The sequence below is a fragment of the Phodopus roborovskii genome, unplaced genomic scaffold, assembly GCF_943737965.1.
Source record: "Phodopus roborovskii unplaced genomic scaffold, PHOROB, whole genome shotgun sequence".
NCBI lineage: Eukaryota > Metazoa > Chordata > Mammalia > Rodentia > Cricetidae > Phodopus > Phodopus roborovskii.
In genome coordinates, this window is record NW_026126543.1 from 116293 (window position 1) to 131353 (window position 15061).

General features: G+C 38.2%; 1 protein-coding gene across 1 annotated transcript in view; it reads left to right on the plus strand.

Annotated features, from left to right (window-relative positions):
* Positions 1–15061, plus strand: part of Mamdc2 (MAM domain containing 2) — a 146091-nt gene that overhangs the window by 111517 nt on the left and 19513 nt on the right. The window contains exons 10-11 of the mRNA XM_051200155.1: positions 7547–7640; positions 10096–10248. Of these exons, the coding sequence (XP_051056112.1) occupies positions 7547–7640; positions 10096–10248 (247 nt within the window). The remainder of the gene's footprint in view (positions 1–7546; positions 7641–10095; positions 10249–15061) is intronic.

Below are 15061 nucleotides of genomic sequence, written 5' to 3' on the forward strand. Positions count from 1 at the left end.
CTTCAATATATTTTAATATATATTTGAGCTAAGGTTTATTTCCCACTTTTTAGAGATGGTTTACTGTCTTTGAAATATGATCAAAATTGATATAAACATTGAGATTTTAAATCTATAAATAAGAGACTAATCCTCTCATGAACTTAGATTATGCCTGATCCTTTGACAGTCTCATCTCAATCCATATAGAAAGGGTTTCTAGTGGATATTCATTGTACAGAATCATGGGTTGTTGGTTTTTGTTTTTGGTTTTTGTTTGTTTGGTTGGTTTGGTTTGTTTTTGTTTTGGTTTGGCTGGGGTTTTGTTTGTTTGTTTTTTGTTTGTTCGAGGCAGAGATCCACCTTCCGTGTGAGGTTGTTATATTTTTATTCATATACAAAATGTACTTTGATCATAAGCCCTCATCATTCTCGCTTCTCATTCCTACTGGTCCCCTTTCCTCTTTCCATGTAGTCCCCCTTTTATTTTCATGGCTCACAAATGTAATTTCTGTATATAAGAGGAAATGTGTGGTATTTATCTTTCTGTGTCTGACCTGTTTTACTTACATGACAGCCTCCATCCATTTTTCAGCAAATGTCACAATTACCTTCTTCTTTATAGCTCAATAAATTCCACTGTGTATATATTCTTTATTTATTGTGAGTTGGACACTTAGGCTGAGTCTACAAATTTGGTTATTGTAAATAATACCGTAAGAAACATAGGCTCACCACTATGCACAGACAGAGTTCTTAAGAGCCAGCAGCAGTAGCAGTTTAACTTTTGTTTTGTCCTGTACAGCATCAATGCAGGGTAAGTCAGCCACTCCCTCAGTCACTAACTTCCTGAAAATAACTTCTCCATACCAAGTAGCTTACAAGAGCCATAGAGCTTAGTATTATCGGTGCCTAGGTGGAGAATGTCAGCTGCTAGCCTGGTACGTCTTTCATTTTCTGGAATGCTCACAGAGAATTGCCAAACAAATGTGAGGTTTGAGGTCTTAACCTACATCTAGTCAGAAGCTGATGGGTTTGGGAGCTCTGTGGTCAGATAGAATGACATGAGGGCTGAGTAGTGTTCTACATGTGGGAGAGTCTGAAGTAGAGACAGCCTGGTGCTGTTCCAAACACCTTTAGTATTTTGTTCAGCATAATTGACATGGGGGAAAAAGGAGCAAAGTATGTTATTTGGTATGGCAAAAGAAGGAGCCAAGAAGTCCATTCAATGTTACTTTTTACAATTAGGGAACTCTATGTACCTGTTGGTTCAACTCAGTTAGGCATTTGGCTGCATTTAGTACTTTGGTATGTGGTTAATGAGACTGAATAGCTTTAATTTAGATAGACTTTATGCCTATGGGCTGTAATAATAAATAACACTAGTCTAGAGTAAGTATTAAATAACTCATTATTCTACTGTTGTCTATATCTTGCTGGGAATTGAACCCAGTCCTGCGCATGCTAGACAAGCCCTCTGCCGTTGGGCTACATCACAAACATTCCATTTCTGTTGTAGATATCCTGATTCTTTTTTCAACAGTAAAATAGCCATAATTTTATAAGTCTAACATAATAATTATATAGATAGTAAGTTTTCTAGGCCTCTTCTATTATTTTAGAAGAACTAGAGATTGTTTTCTCTTTTAATCAGCTTTATATGTTAGCATTGTAAATCTGTATCTGTGGCTACGAATAATTTTCACAACACTCAGATTTAATGATCACCTATGCCTCATACTGTTGTATTCTAACTTATTTCTTTCCTTTTGAAATTATAGGCTATTTCATATGTTGCCTGCCTGCATGCTTCTTTGGCTTAATGATCATTATAAAAATAGTGCTATAGTAAACATATAAAAGCATACTAATATTTCTCATCTTTAGAATGTATTGTTATGCGAAGTGTTTGAGCTTTCTACAGGGACATATTTAGAAGGTGGATTATTTTACTTCTTTATATTCATTGTGCAAAAGTACTCTTCCAGTGTACTTCTGAAAAACTGACTTTAAAGCTGACAAAAGAAAAGAATGCCATTTTTCCCCTCTGTAGCACAATCAATTCCATAAACCATGAGACACACCAATGTATTTCTTCTAATATAACAATAAAATGCTAATAGAATGTGGCACTGGTTGGGATTGATGGCAGAGATCTTTACTTCCCAAATACAGAGTAAGTTCCCACGCATGAGCCTAGAAAGTCAAATACTTTATATACTATTTAGATAACCTCTACAATCTCTCCAGAAGATTTAAAAAAGAATCATAAAAGCCACCCTGTGTTGTTTTGTTCTGTGTAAATCCACAGAGATAAACATTTATATCTCTTAGCTATCCTATTTATATAAGGATATGAACACAGAGCCAGAAGACATTCACATATCAGGCGATTAGAGCTTCCTCTGGGGAGATTAGCTTAGGACATTTTATAGTTTGCATAGTGGCAAAATGTCACACAATCTAGGATTTTTCTCTTAAAATAAATTCTGTATTCTAATAAATCTGATCATCATGAGCAAAAAGACTAATAATAACACTAATAATAAAATCACTAATAACACACATAAATCAAATTAAACCACAACAAGCATAGTAGAACCTAGAAAGTCAAGTTCTCTCATTAATTATAAGTAGAATTTTTGCTTCTGTTATGTCATCCTTTGTCTTTTTCACTTGAATGAAGATTTGCAGTTGGAAGCCAGGATATGGACCATCATAGCTACATATATGAAGCAGCTCAATCAACTACAGTGAAAATGCAACATAAATTTTTAGGAAGCACTATTTAGACAGGATATATCTTTAACATACATTTTTAAACTGGTCCAATAATAAAAAAAAATCAAAATCTCCCCCAACTCTTTCTCTCTTTCTCCGTCTGTATGTGTGTCACACACACACACACACACACACACACACACACACATTCACACACACACAGAGTATGAATTTTTTCCTTCATATACAACAATAAAACTACCAAGGCTGATAAAATAAACATGTTAGAGATTTTATTCATCTTTGTCTTGGAAATGGAGCAGAAGTTTCTGGACGGGTGGTCAATGGGACTTTGTGCATAGTGTAAATAAAGCACACTGCTAAGCAGTTCTTTCCAAAACAACCAATAATGTTTGTACTGGAAATGTGTGAAAGATGCTTGGGAAACAACCACTACTTCATGTAGCATGAAAAATAAGACCCACAGACAGATATCAGGGTTCAAGCTTCAAGCTGAAGATCAGAGAAGGAAAGCAGTCAAGCCACTAGAAATAGCAATTCTGTCTCCATGAATTCTCAGAGGCAAAAGCTCTGAATTCCTGTCTCCTCTTCTGTTTATCCCTTTCTGAGCTCACCCATATCCTCCTGTCTCCATCTCTCTAGTGCAGGGATTAAGAGCCTGTGATCCTAAGTGCTGGGATCAAAGGTGTCAACTCTTTTACTCTTCACTCTTTTGTAGGCCAGGGTAGCCTCGGACTCCAAGAGATCCATCTGCCTGTTTCCTGAATCCTGGGATTAAAGATGTTTGCCACAAATGTCTAGTTAGATAGTATGTCTGCTGGTATTAAAGGTGTGCATCACCTCTACCTGACCTCTATAGCTTGAGGCTTGCTTTGCTTTCTGAGTCCTCTGGCAAGCTTTAATAAACCATAAATAATATATCAATACATTTCCCCCTTTCTGTATAATACAAAAAGAAGGCTACAACTAACATTAGGAAAACTATAAAAGTAAGTACATTAATTATATACAGTATATATATAGATAATAAATTCTTCAACAATATCTAGTCCATTTGCATTTGACAAATTCAGAGAAAATACTTCATTATCTATTCTGTCTTGGTGAGTCCAAAGTCTTGTACCTAATTTATTTTCTATTTTAATTTGCATTATCACATTATCTTTTTATGTCTCTCAACTTTATATATTCTACATTTCTTGAGTTTCCTTTCTGAATCTGATAAACCAGGAAAAGTATGATTGTCTAGTTAGTCTTCAACTCCCTCAGAGACCAAAGATGGAAATAATAATAACGGAGTAAGCAGGAAGTGTGAGAATTGACAAAAACAGCTGGCTGCCTGGAGAGTCATCCAAGGAAAGGGCACTGTCTTGTCCAGTGGCTTATTTTTGCCACAAAGAAAGTAAACTCCAGGTAGAGTTTCTTCAGTGCCCATCATCTCTGTAGTAGATTGGTGCTGCCAAGAGCAGATATATCTCATTGTAAAAAACAAACAAAAACTATGCTTTTAAAACATTTTAAATGTCATACCTTGCAGGTCTCTGAAGTGTTTGAAGACAACCTTTCTTTCTAAAATATATCTTTTTGACCTTGAAAATGTACCTAATGTGACTGTAAGTTCGATTCTAACAGTTGACTAACTACTAACCTACATTTCCTTTTTGTCCAAAACGAAAACCTTTGTTCAACTTTCTTCCTAACTGTAACCAACAACATTTTACAACCAATCCCCCTAAACAATGACAAATATCCATAACCCAATGAGTGATCAAAAACCACCTCTTGGGAATGTGGACATAGTGTTCTTAAAGTTATTTCCTGCTGTCTGGGGGTGATAGCATCTTTAGGAGATACTGAAAAGAAAAATTTGGGTTAATTGTCAAGTCCTGGGAGAGGTAGCTGTATCATTTATTGTCCAGACTCCTACATAATGGGAAGGTACAGAGCTTGTCTCAAGTTCTGGCTAGAGTAGTATATGAGGATGGATCATCTCAGCTGGCCTCCTTGAAATTGTTCTGAATAGTCCAAAGTTGATCTTTAGTTGGTATTGTTCGGCTAATGGTATTATCATAGTCCTAGTGAAATTGTCATTGCGGGTGCCACTTCCTCCTCCTCTTCTTTCTCTTCCTACTCCTCCTTCCTTTTGAGACAGGGTTTCTCTGTGTTAACAGTCCTGTCTGTCCTGAAACTCACTTTGTAGGCCAGGCTGACCTCAAATTTACTGAGATCCACATGCTTCTGCCTCCCAAGTGATGACATTAAAGTCATGTGTGACCTCCACTTAGCTTAGATTCAATCTTCTTTTGGAGACTTCTGAGATCGCATTAAGTCAGATTCTTTTCTTGGTAATTTTTTCTAGATCTCTATTCTTCTTTGGATGTTTATTTGTCCAAAGGTCTTAAATTCCTCAAGATGTTTGTTTTTATTTTCCTGAAAAGACAAAAACTCAACCAGCCCTAACTTTTGAGAGATTCCTAATCTAATCTTTTATCAATTTTAATTTATGATCTCTCCTGATTTTTTTTATCTTCTAAAGCTCTCCTACTATCCAGAGCAGTATGGTTTCTTACTATAGGCATTAGGTTTTTAATTACTATGAGAAGAAATTTCCTCCAAGATTATAGGAAACGACTGAACATAATTTGGCACGGGGGTGGGGTGGGGGGGTGGAGGCTTTGAGAGGCCCCTCAAGGCATCTTCCAAAGGCAAGGTATTGCCTTGGACATTTCTTGTTGATCTACATTCCTTAGTCCAATGCCTGCCTTTGCCACACCTTCTGCATAATCCAGAAGGGCAGAGAATTCTGTTTATATTTATAAAAGTAATTGTTTCTGGAAACATCCTGTTTACAATCCCTTTTCAGGTGACCTATCTGGCACAATTAAAACATTTGACATTCAATTTTTCTTTAAACCTCTTGAAATCACCTCTCCTATCCATGTATCATCATCATGGTCATGAGCTTCAGTATTGATTGTATCTTTGAGCCAATCCTCCAAAAGTGCTGACCTTGCTTTTAAAGGTTTAATTATCTTTTGCAATGGTCAATAGCATTTTCAAAAGCCATAGTTTCAATTATTGTTTTTCTAGCTTCTGAATCTGGTATCATTCTATTTACTGCTAATGACAGTCTTTATAAGAAATCTGTGCATGCTTCCTTTGAGCACTGTATAACTTTTGTAAATGATTCAATTTTCTTCCCTGGTTCTCCAATTCTGTCCCAAGCATTTGAGGCTGCTATACAAGCCCAAGAGATGATCATCATATAGATATCGCCTTATTATATGCTTCACAAATGGTGAATAGATGTCATATGAGACTACTACTTCCTTGAGTTTCCCTAAATCTAAAATTGTCACAGGCTTCCAAGTAGCTCTCATAGAACCTCTTTTATTTGGCACTTCCTGTAAGGTTACTTAATATATTGAATTTGGTTCTCTTAAGACCTTAGAGTGTTCCTTTTTAACCTCAAAATGCAGTGCTGAACTTCTCCCATGTAATTCCATTGTCTGGGTTTGAACATCTCTATAATCTGCTTTTATAAGTTTTTCTAAGGCCTACATCTAAACACTCATCAACAAACGTTTTTAGAGATAAACTAAAAATTATCAAACTGACAACAAAGATTATCAAAATGATAATTAATGGTATGTCAATTCCATTTAAGTTAATTATCCCTTCATTTAATTGTTCCATTTTAAAATCATCCATTAAGTAGTCATATGGAGACCCAATTCTCTCCATTTTAATAGTGTTCTCCATTTTTTATTTTGGGGGGAAACTCTCTCTCTCTCTCTCTTTTTTTTTTTTAACTAATCTCTTCCTTTAAGAATTCCCAATAGACTTAACAAATCTGCTGTCAATATCAGTGAACTGCGAGGCATAGCATAGCTTGTGGCCATGAGCTGAGAGTTTCAGCCTGAGGAGAGGGGCTCTAGGAAAAGCCTGAAAGCCTCCCGAGTTTTGGTGGCAGCCAAAGACTGTTTTAAAAAGCAACAACCAAAATACCCCACACTTGCTCAAAGATTTCAGAAGGAATCCTAGCTGGTCGGGCAGGGACTCAGGCAGGAGAGACTCAAGCTTGGGTCTGGGTTGGTGGTTGGTGGCCTCTTTTTTGTGAATTTGTACTTTGATGTTGGGCACCAATTGTAGCATGAAAACTAAAAACACACTGACATATATTGAAGTTCAAGCTTCAAGCTGAAGATCAGAGAAGCAAAGCAGACAACTCAGTAACTTTGGGGACTATCAAGGGAAGAAACTTAAAACTTTATAGGCTTTTCTCTATCACCTAGCTAATTGCTTGCTTTCCCCATAGCAGCTGTCAATCTTTAGAGACTACCTCTAGTTTTTTTTTATTAATTTACTTTTTACATTCCAATCCCAGTTCCCCCTTCCTCCTTCCCTCCCACTCCCTGAACTCCCCCCTCCTCCCATCTGCTCTACAGAGGCCTTATCCTCCCATAGGAAGTCTACTAAGTATGTCCCATCATCTAGTTGAGGCAGGACCAAGGCACCTCTCCACCCCCACACCCCTGTATCTAGGCTGAGCATGGTATCTCTCCATAGAGAATGCTACCTCTAGTTTTTATATTCATATACACAGTGCATTATTGTGAAGTCAACTCTGCTTAAAAGAATGCAACTCCAGTGGCATATACCAATGGTAACCATTCTTCATGACACTGTTTCCTGTTACTCATATAGGCAATGAGAGGATGTTTCAAATTGCTTGTGTAGATCTGTCATGTTGAGTAAATCTCAAGGTTGAAGGGTTTCTGTTTTCAGCTAACAGAATTCATAACTTTATTTTTATGAATTACAGGTGGTTTTTATGAGCCTATGCAAAAGTTTTTGGGACTGTGGACTTGTAGCCTTGGATGACATCACCATACAATTGGGAAACTGCCGGTCTACAGGTAAGAGGATCATTAATCATTCCAGCTGTTTGTCTCTCCACACTTTGATGGACATTTCCAGTTCCTCTAAGAACCTCATACATTTGATGCATGCTATTCTGTCCCTTGTTTTCCTTAATACACACATTCTCACAGAACTTTGTAGTAGATTCTACAAAGTGAAAATATAGACCCCGGTGTTCAGTGTGGCTTTGTATGTATGACTTGGCTTCCATTCCTCATTGTAAGGAGAATTAGCAATGCCTCCCTGAATGTTGGAGACAATGCACATACATACCCTAACCCTATGAACTCTAACCCTTACGAACTGTCTCCAAATAGTACTTTAAAAGCAGGCACCCTCTATCCTAACTAGTATTATAATTATTATTGTACTTTTAGAGAAGGCACATTTTCAATATTGATGGCATTGCTATTTAACAAATACTTATGAGAAATATACCATTAAATTTTTAATAAAGCCAGTACTTCAGTACTTTCTAAGTCAATTAAGTGGCAGTAAAACAATAGACCCTACAGCAGCAACAGGAGACATAGCCTTGTATTATGTTGCTGATTATAGCAGCTTAATGGTTATTTGTTGTTTTATTTTTCAGTTCCTTTAAAGTTTTGTACAATGTTGTTTTGATCATATTTATCTCTCCAGCTCTTCCCAGAATGATTACTTTTCCCCTATTCACCTAACTTTGTGGGTTTTTAAAAACCCTTCGAGACCAATTTGTGCTGCCTAAAATATTCTTAGATGTATAGTCTTCCACTGAGACATAGTCAACTTGTAAAGGGCTACACTCTTTGATAAATCTGATCCTTCCTTTCCCAGCAGCTATCAATTGTGAGGAGTAGGATTATATACCCATCACCCTGTTGCATGCTGGGATTTAGTCTGGCTTGGACTTGCACAAGTTTTGTGCATGCTGTCACAAATGTGAGTTCATATGTGCAGTTGTCCTGCTGTGTCCAGAATATGGTTCATCTATAGATGCTGGTTCTTATACTCTTTGCACCCATACTCCCACAATGATTCCTGAGCCTTGGGATGAGGATGCAGTGGTTCTTTCAAAGACCTCAGCTCAGGCTTCTATACCTCAGGAAAGAATCTCTCGATAAATAAGAAGCAAACTTGGAACTTAATAAGAAAAAGTTTTAACACAGATTTATGCTCTAGTATCAACACAAGATGCTTAGGAAAAGTTAAACACCCAAGACACGACCATGGGGCTTCTAGAAGAGAGAGTCTTCTCTCTCTCTCTCTCTCTCTCTCTATATATATATATATATATATATATATATAAAAAAAAATTTTGGTGGCCTCTGGAATTACATTGGTCAAAGGGTTTCTAAGAACTTTTTCTTTTTATGATGAAAGAGATAATAAGGTAGTTTCTGGTGTATACTGATAAACATAAGGGCTGTAAAGAAGATAAAACCATGGGCCACAGGGTTGATGGATTCCTTACTATCTTAGCTACAAGGGGGTTGAGACATAGTTTGTCTGCAAACCAAGTTCATAATCTTGTTTGTGAGATTCTCAGGACATATTTCCATATAAAAAGTAGAGTAAGGTTAACTGTAAGTCACATAAAAGGCTCACTGCTATTTTAGCATTATTATTTAAAATAGTTCTAGACTTGTACCAAATCTTCCACTCTTGGCTGGCTTAAGACTCTAGAATGAGCTTCCCCAGCCATTTCTTCCCCTTTATTTTTATCTTAATTCAGACTAAGCATTGATGATAGTGAGAAATGGTGGGCAATGAGTAAATGGTATATTTCTCAATGATTCTCAGTATTCATCTCTAACAAATAACCAAAGTGTAATAACAGTGTGTTTGTGGAGAATAGTTGAAAACTGTATTAGGGCCGGTGGCCTAGCTCAGCAGCAGACACTACACAGCTTACATAGGCTCTGTGTTTGCTCCTCCTGATATAAAATCAATTTAAGACACCTTGCTTTCAGACCCTTGGTTTCTGAGTCCTTGGAAGGACAATACCAGTAAGAGTATCCGCACTCAAGGCATAGGACAGGGAATGGGGCCTCATTGATTAACACTGTATATAAAACAAAACACAAGAGAAACATAAAAAACAGAGTATCATTGAAAATTTTACTAAAAAAAAATATGGATGTGGGGAGGTGTTAGAGGCAGTGCATCTCCAGTTTTCAGCGCTTCATAATTCCACTCACAAAATTCCCAGTGGGGTGGGGGTTGTCTTGTTCAAAGTAACCCAATATTTCAGATCTAGGTTTCTGATTCTGTGTCATGATAGGACCCATGATGGAGCACAGATTAGCTGAATATAAGGCTTGGTAGGCCACCTGTGGGGGTCTACCTCTCCATAGGTTTGACATTGGGCCAGACACCTCTCAGACATGCAAAGTGGGCTGATAGGAGCCTTGCGATTATACATATTCACCAAGTGTCTCAGCAATTGCAACACCTGCTGTTTCCTTGCAGAAAGACTTCCACCTCCGCCTGGAGAGTGCACTTTCGATCAAGATGAATGTGCATTTGCACAGGAGAAAAGAAATCCGAGCAGCTGGCACAGGGCGAGAGGAGAAACACCCACCTCTTACACAGGGCCCAAGGGAGATCACACTACTGGGGTAGGTGAGTTATGCCACACGGTGATATTTCCTAAGAACGTAACTTAGCATACTGGAGGTCATTTACTGCATTTTGGATGCACAGATTCATGTCTTGTGGCTAGAATGAACTACATGTGATGCTATACACATGGGATTTTTTAATAGGTTTATTGGAAAAATAGTCTTTTATATTTATAATACTGATTAGTGTATATTGTTGCAAAGATAATTTAGAGCTAGGTTTAGAAAACTAAAAGGAACAAAAGTCAGGGGAAAGAAGTTAATCAAAATTGGAACTGAGGTTTGGTATATAAATGTACGGGCAGATTGGGAGCATGCAGATAAGTTCAGATCCATGTTTCTATAGCTGAAACAAGGACAGAAAAATCTCCCATGAATTGTGATTCCCTGTGTTGTTGTGATAACTCAGCAGGAGCAGACAGTTGGAGGTACAGATAATCAGGTGATATGTTATCTATCTCCTCCTACCCCCAGACAAAGTATTCTTCAGAATGGCCTAGAACTCAGGATCTTCCTGCCTCAGCCTCCTGTGAGCTCAGTGATGTAGATGTATCCTGCCATGCCTGGCTAAGGAGTATGTTTTCAACACAGAATGTGCAAACTATAATAGGACAAACTCAAGGTTGCTTGATCTGTTACTACTATATATCAGCAAGTGAAAATGGTCTGTGGTAAAATACGCTCCCATTATCAGTTAAGGCACAACCATAAGTTCATAAGGAAAATTGTCCCTGAACTAAACTCACAGAGATCCTTGACACTAAGCTTCGGGTCCTTAAAGAAAAGTCAAGAGGATATGGTGGTGGTGGTGTGTTATACCGTGCTTACCTATAGAGCCCTGGTTGGCCTGACACTTGCTATTAGGCAAGGCTGGCCTTAAATTTACAGATTCACCTTCCTCTATCTGCCTCAAAGTACTAGAATTACACCATGTCCAGCCAAACTGAGACTTATTGACTCTGAATAGCAATGTCATGAGGGCAGAGTACGATATAACATTGAATTCTCACAGTACTTATGACTCATACAAGATTCATATGCAAAAAACCTTTATAAGTGAACAAATGCATGAATTAGCAAAGTACTAAATGAATGAACAAATGAAAGCCTTTACTGAAACACATAAGAATGTTCATTATTTAGCAAGACCTCCAATAACTAGCACAGTGATAACACACCTATAAGCCCAGCACTCAGGAAGCTGAGGCAGCACTTTTACAAATTTAAGTCCAGCCTGGGTCATATAATGATATCCAGGTCACAATGGGCTATATAGCAAGTCCTGCCTCAAAACAAAAAACAAAACCAGCAAAACCCTCTTTAGAAAAAAATAAGATTGTGGGAAGATACTATTTTTAACATCCACTTCATTTTGAAGAGCCAATCAATTTAGCTCAGCTGTTATGAGATCCCCCCCCAGGAGAAAGTTGGGAGTTTTTATTCCTTTTATGCAGGCATAAAGAAGGCTTTAGTTAGAGGTATGAAAAGATGCTATGGAAAATAAGCATAAGATGACTTTGGGGGAAGTATTCTGGATAATGAAGATCATGAAATGCCTTGGACATGGAAAACAGGGGTGAATCAAAGTACTAAATAGTGAAGGAGCCATTCCTGAAAAGAGCAAAGGGAACCAGGCCAGAGGTAGAAGAGACCCATAGGCTTTGGAGTTGGGAAAACTCAGCATATTGCATTCATTGGGTATGGCCTTAAGAAAGCTACTTACTTCCCAGTTTCAGCTTTGGCATCTAGAAAACAAGATACCTACAACTACCTACTCATTTACATAATTTTAAGGAGTGATCCAAGATCAAGATGTGTTCCCTCTATGCCAACACATCTCTGATGCCTCTTTGGTTATGACACTTGTATTGAATCAGGATCCACCTTAGCAATCCTCTTTTAATTCAATTACATCTTTAAAAGCTCAGTCTGTAAAAATGTAACCACACTCTGATACACTGGGGTTAGGTCCTCATCCTGTGTGTTTTGGAGAGATGCAACTTAACCCATAACAGACATCTTCCCAGGAATCAGTGTCATGGGCTGAATATTGAAGGAGAAGGAAAATTCTCTCAAGTTAAGTGAGTGACAGGCCTGCCCCTGCCCCTGCCCCTCATGGCTTTATGCTACAGTCTGGGTTTGTCTCACTCATAGAACATGTTCTATCTCTTCCTCACACATTCAAAACTATGAAAATCTACCAAAAACATGTGCAATATAATACATAATTCTAGTCCTTTACTGACAATCATTACTGAGCTATGGGGACATATGTTAATTAACTTGGGGTGGCTTTGTTTGAAGATGGTGTGGTTGTGTTTTCTTTGTCTCTTTGAAAACTTAAAAAAAAAAAAACATGTTTCAACTGGCTAGGGTGAAACTTCACAGCAAAAGAATGAATGCAAATGTTTCCGTATTTATTCTGAATGAATACTAGATATATTAAATGAAAGTCTCTGGTGCACAGTGTAGAGAATGTTGATTTTAAAAAGTAAATTATTTCAGCCAATTCAATATTAAATTCCAAAAGATTCTCAAAATGCCTTTAAGATTTTAACTCATAAAGTATTTTTATTCCTGCACATAATCATGCAAGTAAGAAAACAAATTCTACTATACTATGCCCAAGGTACTATAGATGTATATAGCATTTGGTCAGGGCTATCAATTACTTTAATAACCCTTTCACTGTAAAGCTAGGGATCATTTGTGAACATTTACCCTGGAGGCAGGCCCTGTACCTAGAATCTTTATACCCTTCCTATAATCTGTAAAGGAGGTGGAAGGTCCCATTCAGACAGGTAAATAAAAGCTCGGAGATGTTAAGTGCCCTTTCAAAGCTACATACTAATATCTGGTAAAGCAGGGACTGGGTTTTAGGTTTGTTTGGTTCCAGTGACCATATTCTCTCCTCAATGCCTTATTGGAGTCTCCCAGCATACATGACACTGAGACATCATACATGACTCATAATGCATGTGGCCATCAGAAATAAACAGGTTTCTTGAACTATTTCTAGTGTCTGTATTCTGGTATTATGAGCGTAACTCTAGGAGTATACCCCATAATCCTTATATATGGAAAAGTAGCTTTCTTGTCTCCCAGACTTTAGTCATGTGAGCTAAATAAGCTGATAAATGAACTCTCAGGTCAAAAAGAGAGAATTGGGGCTGGAGAGCTGGCTCAGAGTTTAAGAGCACTAGCTGCTCTTCCAGAGGCTCCAAGTTCAATTCCCAGCAATCACATGGTGGCTCACAACCATCTGTGATGAGATCTGGAGCCGTCTTCTGGTGTGCAACCACACATGAAGACAGAACACTGTATACATAATAAATAAAGACCTATTTTAGAAAGAGAGAAAGAAGTGTGACCTACTCAAAAGTGAAAGCATAAACAAAGACTCTCCTAAAACAACTGACAGGTGTTTTCTACATGTTTATTTAATTGGAGAGAGAGAGGGAGGGAGAAAGGAGGGAGAGAGAGAGAGAGAGAGAGAGAGAGAGAGAGAGAGAGAGAGAGACCACATGCATGCGCATGCCACAGTGTGAGTGTGGAGGTCAGAGGTCAGAAGACAAGTTTCTGGAGTTTGTTTTCCATCTACCCTGTGAATTCCAACCAATCTCAAGTCATTAGGCTTGAGGAAATCACCTTTACCCCCTCAGCCATCTCACCAGCCCCCTAACAACTAGCTGTTCAAGCTACCAGCATCAGAAGCTACATGTATATAAGAATCAAATATCTTGAAATGGAAGTTAGCATTAGTATCACACAATCCAGGGTCTCCATTTGATTCATTCCACATCTCTAAGCACTCAGTATTCATTACATACCAAAAAACAATCATCCAAATGACTCAAAGCTACAAGTAAAGCAACAAAGGTCAAGATCTAGAGCTGATGGAACAATGCAAGGCAGCAGCTCTCCTTGGCAGTCTCTTAAAGGATGAACCAGAGCAGATTAGGAATGGTAAGGAATATGAGCGCATGTTTGAATGAAGAAACAGCAGGCATGGGACAGCTTTCAGGAACTCTAAGTTACAATACTGGCCATAGGATACAGTCAACCAGGAGTTCCATGAAAAACGGAGCCTCAGATGCGACCTTGTATGGAGGGAGTACACTTAAAGCTGAGTTCCCACACCAGGAATGGGTACAAGGTCATATGTCAAGGAAATCGTCCATCCATGCAACAGAGATGCATCCTTGACTTGGCCACTGCTACATCCTATTGATTGCTTGAGATAGTGGGGACAGCTAATAAACCATGTTGAATTATGTCTCACGGCCATCAACTAGAGAGTAAAAGGGAAAATACGTTTTCATACACTCCTACCCTCACTGGCCTAGATATGTGCCCATTTAGCACCAGCTCCTCACTCCTACCTCATCACATGGGTGCAGAGAAATTCTGCAGAGGTTAAGCTAAGAGTGACTGGTGATACCTCTACACTGAAGACCAAAAAGCCATTGGTACCTGCCTTGGGCCCAAGAGACGGCATCTACCAAAGTGTTTTTTAATCAGTACTATCTCTTCACTTTCCCTGCTTAAAGCCTGGCAGTTTACAGTTGACAGAACTCAAACAATGGAGGAAAAAAGAAAGGTAGGTGGGGAAGGGAGGGGGATGCAATCCTGTTTTATAGACAGCTGCATTAGATAAACAGTCGATACATGTCCAATAAATGAAAAGAAAGGCTCAGAAAAGCCACACTATTAATATGTCAAGCTGCTGTGTGTCTGTCAGAATCAATATATCATCTCAGGTTAAATAAAGACAAGCCCTGTGAATGAAGCTCTTCAATTTAGCTGCCAAATGG